This window comes from Schistocerca piceifrons, chromosome 4 (assembly GCF_021461385.2).
Source record: "Schistocerca piceifrons isolate TAMUIC-IGC-003096 chromosome 4, iqSchPice1.1, whole genome shotgun sequence".
NCBI classification, from domain to species: Eukaryota; Metazoa; Arthropoda; class Insecta; order Orthoptera; family Acrididae; genus Schistocerca; species Schistocerca piceifrons.
In genome coordinates, this window is record NC_060141.1 from 637,641,793 (window position 1) to 637,666,919 (window position 25,127).

At 39.2% G+C, this 25,127-nt stretch overlaps 1 protein-coding gene across 2 annotated transcripts in view; it reads left to right on the plus strand.

Annotated features, from left to right (window-relative positions):
• The window catches only part of LOC124794961 (nucleolar complex protein 3 homolog), a 108,551-nt gene extending 84,217 nt beyond the window's left edge, over positions 1 to 24,334 (plus strand). For both annotated transcript variants that reach the window (XM_047258680.1, XM_047258681.1), the window contains exons 11-14: positions 9,682 to 9,863; positions 11,014 to 11,145; positions 11,268 to 11,365; positions 23,927 to 24,334. In XM_047258680.1, coding sequence (XP_047114636.1) covers positions 9,682 to 9,863; positions 11,014 to 11,145; positions 11,268 to 11,365; positions 23,927 to 24,107 — 593 coding nt within the window. In that variant the 3' untranslated portion in view covers positions 24,108 to 24,334. The remainder of the gene's footprint in view (positions 1 to 9,681; positions 9,864 to 11,013; positions 11,146 to 11,267; positions 11,366 to 23,926) is intronic.
• Positions 24,335 to 25,127: the final 793 nt, after the last annotated feature.

Sequence of the window (25,127 nt, forward strand, 5' to 3'; positions counted from 1 at the left end):
TTACTTTCTATTTTTGATGCCAAGCAAGTGAGTGTAGGGATATTTTAAAATATATTTCTCTGCAGTGTTAATTTTGCCACTGTAAGTTGATAGGAGGAGAGCATTTGCCAATGGAGCTAGCTGATTGTCTAGCGATTTGAAACTTGCTCATTTATCTCTCTACATCTTTTTTCTTACATATGAGTCGTGATTAAAAAGTAATGTGAATTTTATTTTTCTTAAATAATCTTTATTTAAACATCAACATCAACTATGTCTCCTTCAAACTACTGGTAATCGCCCTCAGGTACAATACATTTGTGCCAACCCTTTTTACAATCTTGGAAGCACTTCTGGAACACTCTCTTCATTATGGTGTACAGTTTGTTGAGCGATTTGGGTTTTTATCTTACCTACTTATCTTAGAACTACTGATGGCCTTGGGAGAGCCAGTCATGACAAAACTCTACCATCTGGTGAGCAAGATGTATGAGATAGGTGAAATACCCTCAGACTTCAAGAAGAATATAATAATTCCAATCCCAAAGAAAGCAGGTGTTGACAGATGTGAAAATTACCGAACTATCAGTTTAATAAGTCACAGCTGCAAAATACTAACGCGAATTCTATACAGACGAATGGAAAAACTGGTAGAAGCGGACCTCGGGGAAGATCAGTTCGGATTCCGTAGAAATGTTGGAACATGTGAGGCAATACTAACCTTACGACTTATCTTAGAAGAAAGATTAAGAAAAGGCAAACCTACGTTTCTAGCATTTGTAGACTTAGAGAAAGCTTTTGAGAATGTTGACTGGAATACTATCTTTCAAATTCTAAAGGTGGCAGGGGTGAAATACAGAGAGCAAAAGGCTATTTACAATTTGTACAGAAACCAGTTGGCAGTTATTAGAGTCGAGGAGCATGAAAGGGAAGCAGTGGTTGGGAAGGGAGTGAGAGAGGGTTGTAGCCTATCCCCGATGTTATTCAATCTGTATATTGAGCAAGCAGTAAAGGAAACAAAAGAAAAAATACGGAGTAGGTATTAAAATTCATGGAGAAGAAATAAAAACTTTGAGGTTCGCTGATGACATTGTAATTCTGTCAGAGACAGCAAAGGACTTGGAAGAGCTGTTGAACGGAATGGACAGTGTCTTGAAAGGAGGATATAAGATGAACATCAACAAAAGCAAAACGAGGATAATGGAATGTAGTCAAATTAAATCGGGTGATGCTGAGGGAATTAGATTAGGAAATGAGACACTTAAAGTAGTAAAGGAGTTTTGCTATTTAGGGAGTAAAATAACTGATGATGGTCGAAGTAGAGAGGATATAAAATGTAGACTGGCAATGGCAAGGAAATCGTTTCTGAAGAAGACAAATTTGTTAACATCGAGTATAGATTTAAGTGTCAGGAAGTCGTTTCTGAAAGTATTTGTATGGAGTGTAGCCATGTATGGAAGTGAAACATGGACGATAACTAGTTTGGACAAGAAGAGAATAGAAGCTTTCGAAATGTGGTGCTACAGAAGAATGCTGAAGATAAGGTGGGTAGATCACGTAACTAATGAGGAGGTATTGAATAGGATTGGGGAGAAGAGAAGTTTGTGGCACAACTTGACTAGAAGAAGGGATCGGTTGGTAGGACATGTTTTGAGGCATCAAGGAATCACAAATTTAGCATTGGAGGGCAGCGTGGAGGGTAAAAATCGTAGAGGGAGACCAAGAGATGAATACACTAAGCAGATTCAGAAGGATGTAGGTTGCAGTAAGTACTGGGAGATAAAGAAGCTTGCACAGGATAGAGTAGCATGGAGAGCTGCATCAAACCAGTCTCAGGACTGAAGACCACAACAACAATGGTGGAAAAATGATGCACGTGCATGGTTCTCTTCAGCCAGAAATTGCAGGCAACCATGTCCAGCGAATATGGTGCCTGAGGCAACATAACGGTTTTGTTTTTTTGGCAAAAGATCACAAACAGGCATTGTGGTGTGAGTGGGAGCATTATTGTGATCCAATTTCCATGAATGGTTTTGCCACAATTCCGGTCTACTCCTTATTGACTATATGACCATAATGCAGAAACTCATGATGCATTATCCCATTGTAATTTGGGGAAACAGTGAGAAGAACTTGCATATGTGATCAAACTTGTTGAATTTTTTTTGGTCTTGTCTCTTCTGGCAGTTTCCATTGGGGCACTGGGCCTCTGTTATGACATCATACCTGTATACCCATGTTTCATCACCTGTTATGACCTGCTTTAGAATTTCTGGATTATTACCAACTTCATTCTGCAATTCCTGAGCGATGTCTGTGCAATGTTGTTTTTGGTCTAAATTCAACACTTTTGGAACAAACTTCGTTGCTACATGCTTAATGCCCAAAACATCACCAAAAAAAATTGCTTGGCATAAGCCAAAGGATATGCCGACATCTTCAACAACCCTTCTGGTGGTGATTCGACAACTTTCCAGGACCATTTTTTGTTACTTCATCCACATCGTCATTAGTAATCAATGTGTTTGGGCGTCCAGTTTGGTCGTCGTTTTCAGCATGTTCTTGCCCCTCTTCGAGACATTTGTACCACTCGTAAACTCTTGTCTTAATCATAGTAGGTTCCCCAAAAGCTAAAGTCAACATTTTGAATGTGGTGCTGCACTTTACTCCATTTTTCAAGTAAAATTTAATACAAATTCTTTGATCCGTCTTTTTTTAAATTAAAAATTAACCAAACACTTGAAAACACATATAATCTTTTCGACTGTCAGCAATATTCAAAACAGCTGAAAGTGTAAACATACATCAGGAACATGTGTGTCAACAATATAAAAAGACTTTTTTTCCACATATATAAAGCCCGCAAAATTAAAAATTTCCTGCTACTCCTTTATCTTACAATTTAAAACCTGGTTCCTAAATCTCTGTCTTACCATTATATAATCTATCTGATACCTTTTAGTATCTCCAGGGTTCTTCTATGTATACAACCTTCTTTCATGATTCTTAAACCAAGTGTTCGCTATGATTAAGTTATACTCTGTGCAAAATTCTACCAGGCGGCATCCTCTTTCATTTCTTAGCCCCAATCCATATTCACCTACTATGTTTCCTTCTCTCCCTTTTCCTACCCTTGAATTCCAGTCACCCATGACTATTAAATTTTCGTCTCCCTTCACTACTTGAATAATTTCTTTTATCTCATCATACATTTCATCAATTTCTACGTCATCTGCAGAGCCAGTTGGCATATAAACTTGTACTACTGTAGTAGGTGTGGGCTTCGTGTCTATCTTGGCCACAATAATGCGTTCACTATGCTGTTTGTAGTAGCTTACCCGTACTCCTATTTCTTTATTCATTATCAAACCTACTCCTGCATTACCCCTATTTGATTTTGTATTTATAAACCTATATTCACCTGACCAAAAGTCTTTTTCCTTCTGCCACCGAACTTCACTAATTCCCACTATATCTAACTTTAATCTATCCATTTCCCTTTTTAAATTTTCTAACCTACCTGCCTGATTAAGGGATCTGACATTCCACGCTCCGATCAGTAGAACGCCAGTTTCCTTTCTCCTGATAACAACGTCCTCCTGAGTAGTCCCCGCCCGGAGATCCGAATGGGGGACTATTTTACCTCCGGAATATTTTACCCAAGAGGACGCCATCATCATTTAATCATACAGTAAAGCTGCATGCCCTCGGGAAAAATTACAGCTGTAGTTTCCCCTTGCTTTGAGCCATTCGCAGTACCAGCACAGCAAGGCCATTTTGGTTAGCGTTACCAGGGCAGATCAGTCAATCATTCAGACTGTTGCCCCTGCAACAGAACCTGCCCCGGAAAGAACCAGAGGTTGTACAGAGTTTCAGGGAGAGCATAAGGGAACAATTGACAGGAATGGGGGAAAGAAATACAGTAGAAGAAGAATGGGCAGCTTTGAGGGATGAAATAGTGAAGGCAGCAGAGGATCAAATAGGTAAAAAGACGAGGGCTAGTAGAAACCCTTGGGTTACAGAAGAAATATTGAATTTAATTGATGAAAGGAGAAAATATAAAAATGCAGTACATGAAGCAGCAAAAAGGGATACAAACTTCTCAAAAATGAGATTGACAGGAAGTGCAAAATGGCTAAGCAGGGATGGCTAGAGGACAAATGTAAGGATGTAGAGGCATATCTCACTAGGGGTAAGATAGATACTGCCTACAGGAAAATTAAAGAGACCTTTGGAGAAAGGAGAACCACTTGCATGAATATCAAGAGCTCAGATGGAAACCCAGTTCTAAGCAAAGAAGGGAAAGCAGAAAGGTGGAAGGAGTATATAGAGGGTCTATACAAGGGCGATGTACTTGAGGACAATATTATGGAAATGGAAGAGGATGTAGATGAAGATGAAATGGAAGATATGATATTGCGTGAAGAGTTTGACAGAGCACTGAAAGACCTGAGTCGAAACAAGGCACCTCGAGTAGACAACATTCCATTGGAACTACCGACAGCCTTGGGATTGCCAGTCCTGACAAAACTCTACCATCTGGTGAGCAAGATGTATGAGACAGGTGAAATACCCTCAGACTTCAAGAAGAGTATAATAATTCCAATCCCAAAGAAAGCAGGTGTTGACAGATGTGAAAAGTACCAAACTATCAGTTTAATAAGTCACAGCTGCAAGATACTAACGCGAATTCTTTACAGACAAATGGAAAAACTGATAGAAGGCGACCTCGGGGAAGATCAGTTTGGATTCCGTACAAATGTTGGAACACGTGAGGCAATACTGATCCTATGACTTAGCTTAGAAGAAAGATTAAGAAAACGCAAACCTACGTTTCTAACATTTGTAGACTTAGAGAAAGCTTTTGACAACGTTGATTGGAATACTCTCTTTCAAATTCTGAAGGTGGCAGGGGTAAAATAGAGGGAGCAAAAGGCTATTTACAATTTGTACAGAAACCAGTTGGCAGTTATTAGAGTCGAGGGGCATGAATGGGAAGCAGTGGTTGGGAAGGGAGTGAGAGAGGGTTGTAGCCTATCCCTGATGTTATTCAATCTGTATATTGAGCAAGCAGTAAAGGAAACAAAAGAAAAGTTCGGAGTAGGTATTAAAATCCATGGAGAAGAAATAAAAACTTTGAGGTTCGCCGATGACATTGTAATTCTGTCAGAGACAGCAAAGGACTTGGAAGAGCAGTTTTAACAGAATGGACAGTGTCTTGAAAGGAGGGTATAAGATGAACATCAACAAAAGCAAAACGAGGATAATGGAGTGTAGTCGAATTAAATCGTGTGATGCTGCGGGAATTAGATTAGGAAATGAGACACTTAAAGTAGTAAAGGAGTTTTGCTATTTGGCGAGCAAAATAACTGATGATGGTCGAAGTAGAGACGACATAAAATATAGATTGGGAATGGCAAGGAAAGCGTTTCTGAACAAGAGAAATTTGTTAATATCGAGTATAGATTTGTGTCAGGAAGTCTTTTCTGAAAGTATTTGTATGCAGTGTAGCCATGTATGGAAGTGAAACATGGACGATAACTAGTTTGGACAAGAAGGGAATAGAAGCTTTCGAAATGTGGTGCTACAGAAGAATGCTGAAGATTAGATGAGTAGATCACATAACTAATGAGGAGGTATTGAATAGAATTGGGGAGAAGAGGAGCTTGTGGCACAACTTGACTAGAAGAAGGGATCGGTTGGTAGGACATGTTCTGAGACATTGAGGGATCACCAATTTAGTATTGGAGGGCAGTGTGGAGGGTAAAAATCGTAGAAGGAGACCAAGAGATGAATACACTAAGCAGATTCAGAAGGATGTAGGCTGCAGTAGGTACTGGGAGATGAAGAAGCTTGCACAGGATAGAGTAGCATGGAGAGCTGCATCAAACCAATCTCAGGACTGAAGACCACAACTACTTCAAATCCTTTATCACATTTTTAAATTAGATGTTGCATCACATTTGTTTTCAATTTGTTTTTGAGAAATTCCTATTCTCCATGTTAGACCTCAGTCAATTAGTTGTGTGTTGTAACTTCCTGGCAGATCAAAACTGTCTACTGGACCAGGACTTCACACTGAAAGCTTTGCCTTTTGTGCACAAATGCTCTGCTGACTGAGTTATGCAGGATCAATACATGACCTGCTCTCCCAGCCTTATTTCCACCAGTACTCCTGTCCTACTTCCTAAACTTATTGTCTTCTCCCTCAACTTCTAGACTTGATCTTGTTTGTAACTATAAAGCAAGTTAGTGTAAATGGATAGATAAAAAACCTACTCACCAAGCAGTGGCAGGGGAACACACACACAAAAGCGTTTAACTTTTACAAGCTTTCGGAATCGGTGGTTCCTCCTTCTGGCAGAAGAGTTCAAGGGGAAGGAAGATGGGTGAAGGAAAAGGACTGGAGAGGTTTAAGGAAAGGGATACAGATCAGAAAAGTCATCCAGAACCCCAAGTCAAGGAAGACTTGCCATAGGCGATGATAAGGAAAGACTGGTTGTTCGAGACTGCACAGGACGAGATTTGAAAACCTGAGAGCTTAAAGGTGGAAGACGGGGTGATATGCAAGACAGGGATTACTGCTGAAACATCGTGCATGAGCTAATAAGAGTGAAAAGCTAAGTCCATTGTATGTAACAGAGGTGGGAGGGAGGACGACAAAAAATAGTCAAGTTGGAAAATGAAAGATGTAGGAAACCAAAATGGAGTCAAGAAAGGAGTAGTTACTGTGAACTAATGCTGAGACAGAAGGAATTAATGTAAATTAAGGCCAGGTGGATAGTGAGAACCGTGAACATTTTCTTGTGCTAGTTCACACCTGCAAAGCTCTGCGAAACTGATGTCTGGGGAAAGAATCCAGATGGCACATGTGGTGAAAGAGGCACCAAGGTCATGACTGTCATGTTGTGCAGCATGCTCTGCAACAGCATATTTTATGTTGCCTGTGTACCCTCTGCCTATGCCCATTCATCCTGACTGATAACTTGGTTGTAGTCATGCCGATGTAAAAGGCCAAACAGCATTTACATAACAGTTGGTATATGGTGTGTCGTTTCACAAGTGGCTCTCCGTTTGATAGTATATGTTTTGCCAGTTACAGGGCTGGAGTAGATAGCAATAGGAGGGTGCATAGGCCGAGTCTTGCTGCGGGTGCTGTCACAGGAGTAGGAGTCATAGGGTAGGGAAATGGGTGCAGAAGGAGCATAGGGTCTAACAAGGATATTGCAGAGATTGTGAGGGTGGCGAAAAGCTATTCTAGGCATGGTGGGAAAAATCTCAGACAGAATGGATCTCACTTCAGGGCATGATTTTAGGAAGTCATGGCCTTGTCAAAGTAGCTGATTAATACATTCAAGACCAAGATAATACCGGTTGATAAGTGGTGTGCTCCAATGTTGTTTTTTGGAGGGAGCAGCGGTATCAGGATTGGATGTGATGGCCCAGGAAATTTGCTTTTGAACTAGGCTGTTGTTATAATTACGTCCAGTGAAGGCTGAACTGAAAGTGGTGGTATATTGCTGTAAAGGCCCTGCATTCAAACTTATACGTTTGTCTCTAATCCCAAGTCCGCAGCTCGTGGTCTTGCGGTTGCATTCTCGCTTCCTGCGCACAGGGTCCCGGGTTCGATTCCCAACGGGGTCAGGGATTTTCGCTGCCTGGGTGTTGTGTTGTCTTCATCATCATCATTCCTCCTCATTCTGGTCGGAGGAAAGCAATGGCAAACCACTTTCGCTACAACCATGCCTAGTCGGCAGTGTGGGTCTCCCACAACGTTCCCTACGCTGCTCGGAGTATGGGACCTCGTCATCTAATCCCAAGGCTGTATGGAAGGGAACGTTTGACATGGAAAGAATGGCAACTGTCAAAATGTAAGTACTGCTGTTTGTTAGAGGTTTGATGTGCACAGAAGTGTGTAGCTTCACCCAAGGCCAGCTTTTCGTCGCCCTCCCAATCTCTGCAGTATCCTCATCAGTCCCTATGCTCCTTATGCACCCATCTCCCTACTCTATGGCTCCTACCCCTGTGACTGTCCCTGCTGCAAAACTTGCCCAATGCACCCTCCTACCACCGCCTATTCCAGCCCTGTAACTGGCAAAATATATACTATCAAATGCAGAGCCACTTGTGAAACAACACATCATATACCAGCCTTTATGTAAATGCTGTTTGGCCTTTTACATCGGCATGACTACTACCCAATGACCTTGGTGCCTCTTTCACCACACATGCCATCTGGATTCTTACCCCCGACACCAGTTTCTCAGAACTCCACAGGTGGGGACTAGCACTACAACATGTCCTTCATTTCTGCCACCCACTTGGCCTTAATTTATGTTCATTCCTTCTGTCTCAGCATTTGTTCACAGTAACTACTCCTTTCTTGACTCCATTTTAGTTTTCTACACCTTTCATTTTCTGACCTGTCTATTTTTCGCCATCCTTCCTCCCACCTCTGTTACATACAACACACTTAGTTTTTCACTCTTATTAACTCATACACGATGTTTTAGTAGTAATCTCTGTCATGCATATTACCCTGTCTTCCCCCTTCAAGCTCTTAGGTATTCAAATCTCGTCCGGTGCAGTCCCCAACAGTCAGTCTTTCCTTCTCATCCCGTCCAGTAAGTCTCCCCTGACCTGAAGTTCTTGGTGACTTTTCTGAACTGTACCCCTTCTCTAAACCTCTCCAGTCCTTTTCCATCACCCCTCTTCCTTCCCCAACTCTGCTGCCAGGAGTAGGTGCCACTGGCTCTGAAAGCCTGTGTGTGTGTTCCACTGACAGTGCGTGGTGAGCAGATTTTTTATCTATCCTTGTACATTATATTATCAATAACTGATTATTTTTGTTGTTATATGAAGCAAGTTAGTTGTATAGGTTAACATACTGGATTCACATTTGAGAGAACCACGTTTAACTGTCCATGTGGCCATCTTGATTTAGGTTCCTCATAGTTTCTTTGTAAGTTTTATAAGATGAATGCTTGGATGATTCCTTTGAAGTGGTGCAGCTGACTTCCTTCTTCAGCCTTGCCCAGTCATAACTTGTGCTTGATCTTTCACCTTGCTTCCTTGTTTGTAGTTTTATTCCTGCTGCTCATGTAATTCCATGTTGATCTCCTTTGTTAATGCTGGTCTGACTGCCATTACATCAGCATTCCTTAAAAACTATCACTTCTGCATGCCTTACACCATATTGCAACCAACTGAGGTGGTGCTGTGGTTAGCATACTGGACTCGCATTCAGGATTTCTCTAAATTGCTTCAGGCAAATACAGGGATGGTTCCTTTAAAAGGGCACAGCCGATTTCCTTCCGCATCCTTCCCTAATCCGAGCGTGTGCTCCATCTCTGATGACCTTGTTGTTGATAGGACGTTAAATACTAGTCTCCTCCTCCACCATCTTTCATAAGAGTTGAAGAGCGATAATAACCACATAATTCATAGCCAGTTGCAGTTGGTTGTAAGCAATTCATGAATGTCTAAAGCTGACACAGTGGCATTAAAACCAGCTCAATCTACTTGTCAGCTGCTGCTGCTTTACAAATTTAACAACTTCTAAGAGCCATTGCCAGCATCTTATTACCCCCCACCCCCCTCACACACACACACACACACACACACACACACACACACACACACACACACACACACTAGCACTCTATAATCTTTATATTAACTTTATGTTTTACTTTTCTTAAGGTAAAAGTCAAGACGATATGCAGATTGCCTTGAGGACTTTGGACGCAGTGTTGATAAAGCGAAGAAAGAAGATATCTAATCAACGTTTACTGGCCTTTACTAAGAGAGTTAGCACACTGGCCTTGCAGTTGCTCCATAATGGCACACTGAGTTGCCTAGCTTTGGTTAAAACCATTTTAACGGTTAGTAGTGTTGTGCATGTGATGTCTTATTTATTAATGCAGTGTTAGTATGTTGTGAAAGCAATTTCTACAACTGGGTCGATCAGGTAAAAGCTGTTACACTGTCATCTTTTGCTCTCCCTTTGTTCTGACTGCTTGCTGCTTGATAATAGAAACTTTAGTTGTAGAAAGTAGTCCTCATCAAGTCACAATATCGCTCTGACATTGTCATGGTAAAATTAAGAACTAAAAGAAATACATTTGAACCAAGTAATTGAATAAAAATAATCATGGAACTCATTTCTGTAAAAATTTAAAAATAAAAATCTAAAAATTAACAGACAGCATTTGAACCCTTCACCTTCAGCATATAGCCTTGTACACTACCACTGTGCTACACCATAGTCAAAATAACGCTCTTGACCAGTGGTACTCAACCTGCTCCCTACCACCCACTAGTGGGCATTAAAGCTTTCATGATAGGCGGTACAGGTTTTGAAAACATTTTCATCAGGTTTTCATACAATTTTGATCTAAAGTATTTGTCAAGTAATAATTATTATTACATGCTTTAACTTGCTGGAATTGTAATGTATAAAGATTATAAAGTAAATTACTTCCCTACATTATAAATCACGATTACTGTGGAACTGCTGAGTGGTTAGCAAATTTTATTGCTGTCGGAGATAAAAAAAGTTGGTGATAGGTATAAAAGGCTGACTACCCCTTCTCTAGTCTATTTGGTTTTTGTCGAGTACTTATAAACTAGGGCACATGAGCAGAAATGGCTTCAGGATGTAATACCTGGGACCCTAGGCTATTCCATCATATGAGTGGTGTCAGAATGTCAATCCCACCACTAGGGACCTGTCACATAATTTTATTTTAGCCCATTCTAGTTTATCGTAAATTCTTTTTGCCTGAGTTACGCATTTATTTGCCCACTTTTTCCATATACTGGTAGTATGTTAGTGTATTACATCTCTGCACAAAGACATGTTAGTTTTGTTTGTGTATGTTGAAGTAGACTACAAAATTTTGACACTGTGACATTTTGTTGCCATGCCTCCAGTAACCTATTTTCACTGTTTGTTAAGCATTAAATTGAAAAACTCATACCCATGTTTGCCTCTGTTGTTTCCCACACTTAAAATATTGTATCTCATTGCAGATGAATAAGTCAGTAGACATTTTACTGGATCTGGACTCCACAGTTGGTCAGGGACATTATTTTCCAGAGCTTGAACAACCGGAATATTGCAATGCTGGCAACACTGCACTGTGGGAAATGACTGTATTGCAGGTATTTGTTCTTTGCTGTTCTTAGTTTTAATTTGAGAAAACTGACATAAATGAAGTTTGAGCACATACAATTTGCATATATTTAAGGTTCAGTTGGTACTGTTAGTTTTATCATGTTTTCAGCGCCATTATCATCCAACTGTGCGGAAGTTTGCATCACATATATTGCACAACGTACCTGCCACAGGTGAAGGCAGCTTGCCACCAGACTTGGCAAAACAGTAAGTATCAAAAATTGTTTTATGAAGAATGCAGTTTTATAATTATGGCTATAGATAGTGAGCTCATGAGAAATTCTGATATTTGAAAATGCAAGTGGATATGACATTTCCCTGTAAGCTGAACCCAAACATACAAGCAAATTAATGCCGTTGTATGTGTCTTGCCATCATTCCATAGTTTCTTATATCTTTATGGAGATGTTTTCCATCTTTGCAACTAAATGAAAGGAAGTTTGTTTTGTGCCATACGTATTTCGCTTCACCTAATTCCAAGGTGGCAGACATGGAGTAATAACATTAGAAATCGTAAGTTAACACCAAATGGTAATTTAATCTCACCAAACTTGTTCTGAAACGTTTTTCTTGCCTAAAAAACAAGGGAATAACAAGAAAATATACAAAGTATAATTAATATAGAACAATGGAATGTAACAATATTATGAAAAGGATAGTTGCTACTCACCCTATAGCAGAGATGCTGAGTTGCAGATAGGTATAACAAGAACACTGTCAGAAAGTGAGCTTTCGGCGAACAAGGCCTTCATCGAAAATAGACAACGTACACACAGACACTCACACAAACACAACTCATACACACATGACCACATGGCCAACAAGGCCCTCGTTGAAAATAGACAACATGTGCGCGCGCACACACACACACACACACACACACACACACACACACACACACACACACACACAAATGCAGCTCACATGCACATGACCACATGGTCATGTGTGTGTGAGTTGCATTTGTGTGTGGTGTGTGTGTGTGTGTGTGTGTGTGTGTGTGTGTGTGTGTGTGTGTGGGCGCGCATGTTGTCTAGACATGTTGGCCAAAAGCCCACTTTCCAAATGTCTTTTTGTTGTGCCTATCTGCGACTCAGTATCTCCTCTATATGGTGAGTAGCAACAATCCTTTTCATAATTATTGTATACATAAAACAAACATATATAACATTCCACTGAAACTGCTTCAAAAATAAAAGAAGCAAAATGTGTATGACAGAAAACAAACTACCTTTCATTTGGTTGCAGAGACAGATTATATCTCCATAAAAATATATTATTTGCTTGCCAGTGATAGGGAAAAGTATTTAGTGCGGCACTTAAGTCATCTGCTGCTTTCAAACCACAGGTGATAAGGGTTTGTTGCACACATACTTCCCAGAAGATGGGTATCACACCATCGGTCCTCTAGTACCATAAGCTTGGGGCATGACAGTGGAATTGATGTGCGCAGTGGAGAGTAGATATCATGGCTTAAGCAACTGGAGTGTGAGAATGGTACAAAACCCCATTTTAAAAATGAGACTTGTCAGACTTCTATTAACCTTATAAATACGTATAACAATAGTTTCTTTAGATTACTGGTGAACACTCACACCCAACATAAAGCACTCAATTTTAGTTATCAATAGAGGACGAAAATTTGGACAAGGTATTCCTTTTTATATTCAACAACTGCTGAGCAAATACCTGGCTTTTCAAAGTATGATAAATACACTCACATTGGTACACTTCTAGGGGAGATATCATGTCAAGAAACAGTTCTTACTGAGTTCAGAGAATTAACAAGTATTCTGTTGAAGCAGCATTGCTCAGCTCTCTTTAATTTTAGGAAGAATGTAGCTTGCACAAAGTTTATGCATTTAGAAATACAGAACCTGCAAAAAGAATGGAAAAATGAAGGAGTGATTAAGGTAGGATATTATGAAGAAGGGTAATGGTGAACATCTGAAAAATTTGTGCCTTCATATTCACATTCAGTTCTCATAAATTGCCGAAGTATATCAAGGTTGAAGTCATCGACTTGATTGAAAGTCTGTCCTTACATTCCAACTCCAGTGTGGTGCTTTAAATTCTAACATATGGGAAATTTCATTCAGATGTTCTCAAAAAGCAAGAACTGAGTGTATGGAACCATTAGCATATGCCCACCCTAAAGGCAACCATGTAATCTGGAGCTATGATTGCAGTTTTTTCTGGAGAAAAATGAATGCAAAAGATAAAAATAACAAGACTGATGCCAGAAAGCATATAATGTGTTACAGCCAGTGATATTTATGATATCAGTTGCCTCGACTATTAAAAAACCAGTACAAACAGGTAATGTAACAACACAGACTGAGGCATAAGAAATGAACACAAAAACCAGTGCACACAAGTATACATGCAAGACCAAACAATGGAAAGTACAGGTTGCATTATGACAAGAATAGATTGCTACTCAGTGTAAAGATGACACGTTGAGTGGCATGCAGGCATGACAAAAAGACTGTTATACATTTGAGCTTTCGAGAAAAGCCTTCTTCAGAAAGGAAAACATGCACACATTCACACAAGCACGTGCTTCTTATCCATACGTGACCACTGTCTCCAGTCAGAATGCCAGAGCAACCAGAGGTAGCAGAGATATGTTTGTGAGGTATGCTCATAAGTGTCAGTATGTGCACATTTTCCTTTCTGAAGAAGGCTTTGACCGAGGGCTCAGAGTTGTAACATTCTTTTCATTGTGCCTTTCTGCAACTCAGCTTGCCATCTTTATAGTGAGTAGCAATCTATCCTTTTCATAATGTTGTTGATGTACATGCAAGCAGTCAGTTAAGGTACAATAACGGTCACTTCAAGTATACACAGAACAGAAAGTGGTGAATCCAACAGCGATCAGTTGGAAAAAATCTAGTGCTAACACTGCACTAAAGACCATACCAGCACTATCAGCTGGAAAGGGAGTGCCGTATATGCCCTCTGGCACTCGCTGAGAAGTGTTTGCTGGTTTGCATTTGCCCACTCTTTCAATCTGGATATACCACCTACCTCAGATCTGTGACCAAAATAAAACCACCCAGATTGGTGCTCAGCCAGGTAAACTAATGCTCAATGCATTGTGTATTACACGCAGATAATTTTGTAGTAGTTTGTTTCTTTTCCATCCCAGTAAGAACAATGCATCACATTGCTATTGGCAGTTGAAAGATTGGGTGTAGTGAACTCTATCTGTGCTCTCAACAGAGAACTCTGTACACATTAATTTCAGTCATAAGTGTGTATCTAATCCACTTGTTCTGCAAATGAGGATCACCAGTCTGTTAAAGAAATGATTTTGTTCGGCTATAAAGTGATGGAGTTGCCACATATTTAGGGATTAAAAACCAAATCCCTGGAGGCACTCAGCATCATATGTTGCCTTAGTCATATCTATTCCAGCCATATAAGATTTATGTGCAGTCCTACTAGGATTATATCTGCCAGTTGACACTACCTAACATACAGGAATTAGACCAGGCTTGGAAAAGCATGGCTTGTGAGCCATTCCCCTCTGGCAAGTACTTCTCCCTTCAACTTGACTCATGCAGTGGCATCACCATAGCCACACCAGCCAATAGCAGGGATGATTGTCAATCATCATGGATCATGAGTGCTACCTGCTCCCCATACATAATTGTCACAAGACATAAGCTACTATAGCTTTGATTTTTATTTGGTTATTTGTCTCAAACACTTGTACTTATATTAACGAGATGTTTTTACATTTAGTAGGTTTATTTAAGTTGCTCTTGACAAGTAGTGCAGTAGAGATTTAAATTTGTATTGCAGTGAAATAATGCTGATTTTCCAATACCTCATTGATCACTATATTATGCTGAGCAGATATAATGTACTTCATTGAAGAAAATGTACTTTCAGAAGTGTAGCTTATGTTGATAAAAAAATTATTTTGGATACCAATCTGGTGGCATGACTTCAGAAATTGCTGCATCTCTCTTGTTCTGAATAGCATGAACAGATCATTTTGTAAACGGCACATTTCTTCTTGAATATCAGCTCTAACACTTTCAAGACTGTTTTTATTAGATTATTAAAGAAAATGATATCCACCCATGGAGATATAATAAGAGATCGATGTCATTACATCACAAACTTGAAACCAGTGTTCACCACATTAGTAGCTCCAAACATTAACTTCTGGCGGAAGTGTTTTCTTAAAAAATGGCAGCTTGCATCATTTATAGGTGTACTAATCATTCTCATTGTATGAAACTTCCTGGCAGTTTAAAACTGTGTGCCGGACCGAGACTCCAGGACATTCGCCTTTTGCGGGCAAGTGCTCTACCAGCTGAGCTACCCAAGCACGACTCACGACCCATCCTCACAGCTTTACTTCCTCCAGTTCCCCGTCTCCTACCTTCCAAACTTCACAGAAGCTCTCCTGCGAACCTTGCAGAACTAGCACTCCTGGAAGAAATGATATTGCAGAGACATGGCTTAGCCACAGCCTGGGGGATGTTTCGAGAATGGGATTTTCACTCTGCAGCGGAGTGTGCACTGATATGAAACTTCCTGGCCTGGTCCCAAGTTCAAGTCTCAGTCCGGCACACAGTTTTAATCTGCCAGGAAGTTTCATACCAGCACACACTCCGCTGCAGAGTGAAAATCTCATTCTGGATTCTCGTTATAATCTGAAATATAAGGGCATTACATTTCATTCATAAGTGGACTCGTTCAAGCTTTTTTTACGTGGATGAATTTTGGTTACACTGTTTACTTTTACAGCAGTTGTTATATTTGTTATTTGACTTTAGATTTTGTATCAGTCCATCTCGAAAATCTCTCTAGAGGAATGCTGTAAGAAGAAAAGATTGGAGATATGTTAGACATTATGTCCTCAGCCTTTTTCGCTAGGGGTGGGGTGGGGGTGGGGTGGGGGTGGGAGGTAGATACAGGCCAAACATCAGTTTCATAAGTCCATAGTAAAGAACTAATATTGGATTACAAAAGTAGCCCTTTCACCGCACATAGTGCTCTGCTTAGTTATTCAAAACATATAATAAAAAGAAAATTTCATTAACAATGTGAAATGCATACTATTACTAGATCAGTAAGCACTTAATATCAGAAAAATGCCTGAAAATGTGTTTTGATGCTGTGTTATTCACGAAACCACTGTAACATTTTATATTTAAAATAACTGTTGCATGCATAAGACAGAAATTGGGAACAAGAATCGAACCCATGCTAATGTTGTGGTGCACCTAACATGGCAGTGCCGGCTTAAAAGCAGTGTACAGTTTAAGTCTGTAGCCTCGTCTCCTCTTATTATACCTCTGAATGTCTGAATGTAGAGATTTAAAATGACTTTGAAACTTATTAGAAGCTTAATCAATAACACTGGCCAAAAAATAAATAAAAAAATAAAAATTGAATGTTTCCTGCACTTCATTAGTCAGTTCTTACGAATTTTGGGCTGGGAAAAACAAACACGACAATGAAAAATTTTCCTTAGCTGTAGTTTCTGTGATACACACTAGGTGGAAGTATTTCATATTAATGGATTAAGAGAAAAAGATACATTTTAATCACATATGCTAACAACTTAAAAGTTTATTTGAATTTTTTTAAATGGTAGTTACATTTTAAGAGTTCTAAATTGCTGGAAGAATACCTCGAAGATGTTTGGGTCTGAAGAGAGTCATTTGGTGGCTGCATGAGATCGTCGTATTTTATCTTGCCTCTTATAATGGAATTCCGGAGCATCCCTACACAAAGACCAACAGTAATCCGCAAGCATTGCTTCATTCCAGTGGCCCTGATATCTTTGTTCCATAACAGAAATGCCCAGGGGGAATCTTTCTCCATGTTCATCACTGACAACTCCACAACTAGCGGGGAAAAAGTGCAGATGGGAGTGGAGAAAATGGATTTTAAGGGACATGTTGCATCCAAGGTTATTGTATTTTTGCAGGAACACTGTCACCAACTGATTGTAGTTGTCATCTCTTTTGTTGCCTAAAAATCCACGAACAAGTCCCTTGAAGGTTTCCCAAGCTTGCTGTTCTTTCCCCTCCAAAACTTGGTCAAATGCAGTGCTAAAATTTGTGGCCCAATAAAAATACCATCCTTAACTTTAATAACAATGAAAATAATCAATTACTTCCTTAACTTTTTGCATCACTCAGTTTCAGAAATTTCTCTCTTATGTACTTAAAGGCCCATCCTTCTTGGTTCATACCTTTGAAAAATTTTTCATCAAACCCAACTTGATGTGCAAGGATAGAAGAAGAACATCTTTTGGTCCACGAGAGGCCCAGCAAAGACATTTTTCTCACTTGGGTTAAGATTTCTTGCAGCCCAGTCTGCTTTTGGAAGCAGCAATGTTTTGTGTACCCCAGTTGCATTGCTACGAGTATGGCAGTGACTTTTAGATCACCACAGATTTTCCATTTGTGTTCATGATATTTGATTGAGCCCAAGAGGGCTGTCATATTTGCATATATCTCCTTCATGTGACTGCGTGACCATCAGGAATAGAAGGAAGTAACACATCTGTCAAACTCAGCTTGTGTGATTCTATGAATAGCCTCCATTCAGTTGGAGCATGGTTCAGATTCAAAGATTTCATCAGGCCATTAATGTCGCAGCAAACAACAAGGTTGTTTTTCTTCTCCAACAAGGGAAGCAGTTCCATGTGATGTTTTCTGTACTGTGATGTCACTTTTGAGAAGATTCTGTTGCTGCAGTCGAGACCCAAGAATTTCTGCCTTCTCCTTTGACAAGTCAAGGTCTCTAAAGAGATTACTCAATTCTGCTTGACTCAGTCTATGCGGTTTATCATCTTTTTCCTCAAAATTGGGGTCACAGAATGTGGAAGGCGTATTCGGCTCTTCTCCTTCTCCTTCTCCTTCTTCTTCTTCTTCCTCTTCCTCTTCCTATTCCCTTCTTCCACACTGTCTTCATTTTCTACTTCAAACACACAATTTTTGAGTGTCATATGAACTGTTAAAGTATTTGAATTCGGAATGGGTCGATTAGCAGATCAAAGATTTGGGTACTGAACTGTTCTTCTTTTCTTCATAGACAATCCTGCCGTTATAGATGGAGTCAAGCAGAAATAGCAGTCATCTGTATGGTTTATAGGTACAGCAAAAGCTATAGATCATTTCTTATTTTTCAGCCATTCTCGCAGTAACTAAATATGCGTTACGACGTATACTGGAGCCCAAGACTTGGCCTGGTCCCCTACTTTTATACTGAAATAATGCTGAAAGGCAGTCTTTGCAAGAAGCATAAGATTGCATTTCTGTGAGGACAATGTTATTTCACCACAAATGTAACAAAATTATTCACTTTATTTACACATTTTCATGGCATTTTTATGAATTTTACACTTCAAAAGCTCTCTCAAACCAGAAATTCTGCTTTAATTACAGCAGAAACTATATGAAACTCAGTCACAGCAACAGTATCTATGTTTATGACTTACAAACAGCTTAAGAGCATTTGTTTTTTGTTATTGGACAGGGTACCAACTCCAAGAACAAAATCCCCCCCCCCAAACTGAAAATGTTGACTATAAAAATGAAATGTCACTGTATCTCCAAAGCAAGAGCTAATCTCTTATTTTTAAGGTGATTTTTTAACTCAGTAGATGGAAGTACATAAGAATTAACTATTTTTGCACCGTAAACATTTTCATTGTTGGCCAGTGTCATGGAAGGAAATCTTGAAAATTTTACTTTCGTGTATTGTTGTTTCAATTCACAACAGCTCAGGAAACGAAACAAAAATTCCTTTTTTAGCTGCAATTTAGAAAACATAAGTTTACACTGGAATCCATTAATATCCATAAACATATCAGGAATAGTGCATTCCTTTCCTTTGCAAATGTAAATTCAAATAATTTAAAAGATTTGAAAAAATCTGTTAGAAATGATAATTGTGATAAAAATTGAATCTTTCAGCTTATTTTCTAATTCCTAAGTATCTGATTTTACTTCTCTATTCGAAAAATTGAAAAGTGTAAAAGTGGGGGAAAAAAAGACAATCTAAGCATTTTCCTGCTCTCAACCTAGGTATTTCAGAATGAAGAAGTATGTCTCCATATTCTGCATCAACTTTTTCAAAAAACTGTTTCAATTTTCTGTGAGATAGTGATAGATTTCCTCCATGTATTATATTCATAATTTTTGTTACATCTTTCACTGCGGACAGCATTCTGACACTTTTTCCACACAGTGCATCATGATGACTAACACTATCAAAAGTTTTCTGTTTCTTCTTAACTGACCAATGAAGCCATTGTCACTATTGACCATAGCTGGCAAATTGAAGAGCACTTTTTAAAAAACCCCAATTTTGTCAACACATCTCTAAACTGTGTTAAAAATGTCAAATCTATTGTTCTGATCAACAAAACTAAAGCGAGTAGCTCTTCATGTACAGAAAAGTCATCCATTATTAGGTAAACAAAAATTAACTGTTGACCAAGATCTGTTCAATCAGCACTTTCATCCATATGGAAAGAATAATATCGACAGTTTGCAATTAAATTGCTTAGTTTCTTTTTACTCTGTGACCCCGTATCAAGACTTTTTACAGTGTTACATGCCAATGCAACTGTTTTAAAGAGTTCAAAGCCATCATCATTACCAAATAATTTGGCCATTTTTGGTTGCACATTCTGAGCTTTTGCTAATTTTAATTATAGCACATATGATGCAATTAAGCTCTTTTCTTTAAGACTTGGTGGTTCAGGCAACTACTGTATCTATTTCTTTAATTTACCCCCCCCAAAGGTATCATTTTTCATGAGAGTAACACTCGTGTGTTACTTCATGGAGTGAGGGGAAATGTAGTAAGATTTACTACCTTTGTCTCAACTTAAGCATTTTATACATATTAAACATTAGGGCTTTTCATCCGAATTGTGTACAGAGAAGCAGTTAATTTCCCACTCCTTAGTTGAAACAAGTTTTTCAGCGTTCCCCTGCACCACACATCCCCACCCCTACCCCCTTGACAGTCTTGAGAACAGTGGTAGAAAAGTAGCCACAGTAATAACCAAAACGAAAACATGAAATATAGCACAATATTAAGGGTAGTAAATCTGAACAAAACACAGAGAGCAAACATCCTAATGAAACAACAGTGTCTCTTCAAAGTGAGGCAGCTAGTGAAAGTGTGTAAGAGCGTACGCATTGAGAAACAGTCAAAGAGGGGTTGCTCCAATCGGTAGCTCATAAACAAGCGAAACATAGGCTGAGGCAAGGCCCTGATGTCAGCGTGTGAATAGAGTTGGAGAGGGAAGTCATTGCTGGATGACAATGGCTTGCGAGCTGTGCTTCGCCAAACCTCAATGAGACTGATTACAGAACTCTGTAGCCTCCAAGCTCAGGTAGGTGAGCTGAAATTATCCATCCAGTGGCACCATTTCACAACAGAAAGTATATACTGACATTTTAATTTTAGTATTTTCTGTAGTAGCTACTGTGGTTTGCCATAGCTACTAGATGGCAAACCTGTGCATGATGAAAAATTACTAAAGGAAATAAAATTTAAAAAATCTCATTGTCTTACTTCGTACATGGCTCATAACTACCAGTAATCTGTCTGATCCACCTCCCTCCCTCCTGTGCAAATGGCCACTTTTCCACAAATCCACGTAAAATCTGCAAAAAGCAAGACCCTCTATCGCTTGTAAACAATAATTATATAATTTCTTATGCAGGCTTAGAGGGGATTGCCTTTTTAGATGCTATTATTTTAGTAACTACTTGACTACAAGAAGGAGAATATGTCTGCAGGTTTAGATTTAACGTCGTACATGAAAACTGTAAGTAAATGACAATACATGCTAACAGATTTAGGAAGGAACCAAGCAACCTTAGCAGCTCTGCGGACTGTCCCAATTAAGTTTTCGAGATGTGCTTGTGAAAAAGTTCACTGTTGAGTATGTGGATACACATGTAATCTTGAGACCACTGGAGAACATATAATGTATTATACATGTGAAATTGCTCGTCTGCTCTGGCTACTTTAAGTGCATGTTCCCAGGAGGAAAAAAAAATCAGTTCACCAATAACACCCTCCTTCAACCACAACATCTGAGATAGGGGGTAATAATATGCTAGATACCAGAAAATGTAAATTTGGCACAATGAAGTGGCAGATCAAGCAGCCAATGAGCCCTGGATCTTCTTAGATAGTCTATAGAATGTGTTTTCCTGCTGAAGCAAATGATTGAATCCTGTCGCAACATTGTGGAAAGGATATATTGCTACTCACCACATAGAGGAAACATTGAGTCACAGACCGACACACTGAAAAAGAATGCTCAGAATATCTCAGCTTTCAGACTTAATACTTCTCCAGAAGTAGAAAATTCACACACATTCATAAAACCAGAACTCTCACACTTGTGTCCACTGTCTCCGGGTGTTAACGCATTAGTGCCTACAGACCGTGGCCATGCATGCATGTGTTGCAGTTGTGTGAATATGTGTGTGTTTTCTACTTCTGAAGAAGGGTTATGTCCGAAAGCTGAAATACAGGGTGATTTTTTCCACCATATACAAACCCTAGGGGTTGATCGATGAGAGATGCAGAACAAAAAAGGCCTAATGAGCTTATGCTCAGAAATGCATGGTTTCCGTACCAGAGACCATTTATTCAATCATACTTTGTTACAGAGGCTGCGGCCTAATACACACTGTACCTTGCAGGCATGTCACAGTATGCATAATTTCCTTGTAGAGGGTGGCACTGCTCCTCAGACCTCACACCCTAGCGCCCTCTCATGAAATAGTAATTGGTAATGTTGTGTCCAATTCACTTCTCATGCTGACTCATCTTGTAGTGGATGTGATACAGTATTGTACACAGTGCTTCCCCATTCAAATTGAGAGCTTGCCAACTTGGTGTCTGCTTACGGAAAGGCAAATGGCAATGGGCAGCAGCCAGGAAGGTTGTATCAGGAGACCTATCCTGCTGACAACACTCACAGCATTTAATGTTTGCAACAGTGTTTCACTGTATGTCTGAGACAGGATCATTTCAGAAAGCAGGAAATCATGAAGGATGTACCCCTAATGTTCATACACATGACTTGGAGGGAAATGTGGTTAACACTGTGGAAGGCGGCCGCTGTGTCAATACCAGTCAGTTGGCCTGCCAGTGCAGGATAAGCCAGACAACTGTACAAAACATTCTCCATGACAGGTGTTACTACCCTTGTCCCATACAGCGACAGACTTTCCACATCAGGAACAGTTTCGTCACAGGTTCACCAGGCAACCATGATTCCGAGATTTGTGTCCTCCATCCTATTCACAGATGAGACCACCCTTATGCAGAGTGGTATCTTCAGCTTTCATAACAGTCATCTGTAGGATAGTTTGGAGAACTCCTTTGGTATGGTGACTGCGAATCATCAGTGTCAGTGCAACCGAAATGTGTGGGTGAGATAATTGATGACTGTATTCTGTTACAAGTCTTCCTTCCATGCTGCCTAACAGGCCAGAACTATCGGTGTTTCTTGCTGGTGACTTTGCCTCCCCTGCTGGAAGAAGTGCCATTGATGATTCAAAGGGTTATTTGGCTGCTACATGATGGTGCTCCAGCCCACTTCGCCATTAATGTCCAGACGCATCTCAGTTGTGTCTTCGCTGCTTAATAGATTGAACGAGGAGGTCCAGTTGCGTGGCCTGCTCTTCAGCAGATCTCAACCTATGCGATTTCTGGTTAAGGGGCCATCTCAAAAGCATTGTATGCAGTGCCCATTCCAGATGTGGAGATAATGGAGCAGCATACTCATTCTGCCTGGCAGATGTGAGTGTGCGAGGCGGATTATGCTGCAATATATACACACATGCATTGAGGCACATGGAAACCACTTTCAACACATACTGTAACTGTGGCTGCGTGGTACAGCGTGTATTAGACTGCAGTCTCTGTAACAGTGGATGATTAAAAGTTCATTAGACCTTTTTTGTTCCATATCCTCTCATCGATCAATCCCTGGAGTTTGTACATGGTGGAATAAATCATCCTTTATTTTGTGCATTCTTCTTCAATGAGCTTGTCTGTGACTCAGTGCCTCATATATGTGGTGAGTAGTAATCCTTCATTTCCATATTGTTGATCCTGAACTTTCCATTGTTCTCTCTACAATTTGTGGTCCTATAAATCAATTCTCAACAATGTGACAGTGAACTTGATTAAGGTTGGATGGCTTGGCTATCTTACACTTCTAACAGGCACTTCATTACTACCCCTGATAAGTAACATTCGAGACAGATTAACCTCAGATATACACAAATATCAAACAAAAAATTGAGGATAGAATGTCTTGTATCAATAACGTCACTTTATTACAGAAGAAAATTTATTTTAATTATTACTCGCATTTTTCCTCACAACACTTTGAACATAAGTGTTAGTAAATAACCTGAGAATGAAGGATTTTTGACATACGTTTACTTGAGCTCTTTTCATTGTTTCCATTCGAAGAATCTACCCATAAGTAATTCTGACACACCATGTGTAACAATTATAACTGTTTATGAAAGTTATGGATGTAGTGCAATACTTTATATGTTATTCCTATGTGTAAGCTAGTGCAGCATCACCTTGGTACAATATTTTAGTTGTCTCGTCATTAGGTGCTGTTAATGTAATAAATTTCAACACTATTAATTGCATATTTTTAATATCTGATTCACATTGTTTCACATCTTATTATGAAAGAAATTGAGTGTTTGATTTATTCTGTGTTATCAGGTCACCCGAAGCTCTTTACACAAACTTTGATCCATCTGATATGGCGTTTTCTCCATCTGTACCTGTGCCGAAGAAAAATGTAGCAAAAGGAAGACCACTGGGAAAAATAAATTTTATTAATCAAGACCTAGAAAACTACACAGAAAATATTTTCAAGGCTGTAAATACAACATTGAGCTGATTGTGTAACTGTCATACAAATTCAGTTGGGTACAGTGAACATTAATATTGTGAAAAGTTGTATATAATTTTAAATTTCATCATGCTGTGCATTCCTGACTGTTGACTAGCATCACTTCAGTGTGTGTACACAGTTTGTGATTGTGCCTATAAACGTTATGAGGAAAAACTTCATATTGTATTTGAAAATCAAGCTACAAATATGAATAAAATTATCTGTAAAGACAACCAAATATCTACAGATAGGGCTTATAAATACTTCTAACTATGCAGCCCACATCATTTACACTGGTGTGTCAAAGTGTTATAACTATCTGCTTAATAGTGTCTTGGTCCACCTTTGGAATGTAATACACCAGCAATTCTGCAGGCATGGAGCCCCATGCTCAGTGCTGAATGAAATGCCCCAAAACACTTGTGACTACACTAGCATTGTACTTTGTAGCATTGCTCTTGGGGGGCAAAAAAGAAAAAGAATGGTTATTTTTATATATATTTTTTTAATGTCAAAAAAGTGAATATTTTGGTGGGCCACTTGGCAACAGAATCAGGGATTGATTACACTATTATAATAACATACGTTGAGCATTAAATACCTGAATAAGAGAAACATTATCATTTCTGTGCATTATTATATTCGCGATGTAGTCATACCTGGAACAACAGTTAAGGGACACAAAGATTTATAGACTTTAAAAGAAATGCAACAGTACACAATTTAAGAAAAAGTTGGTTCAGAAATAACAGGAAAACGATAATGTTCCTTCTGCCTCATGCTGCGTTCGGCCCATCAGCGTAATCGTAATTTCTGGTGATGAACTAACACAAAATAATTGTCAATTAAGTAAATGAGGAGATGGACATCATCAAGGTTAATTTACTAAAATAAGCACACTTATCTTTAACACACTTTTTTTAATGCTACGTACCTTTTCATATTAAATTACAATAGATGACCATTATGGTTAAATTGTCTTGAAACAACAAAATGTCCGTACTGATGTGGTGACAAATTGTATAT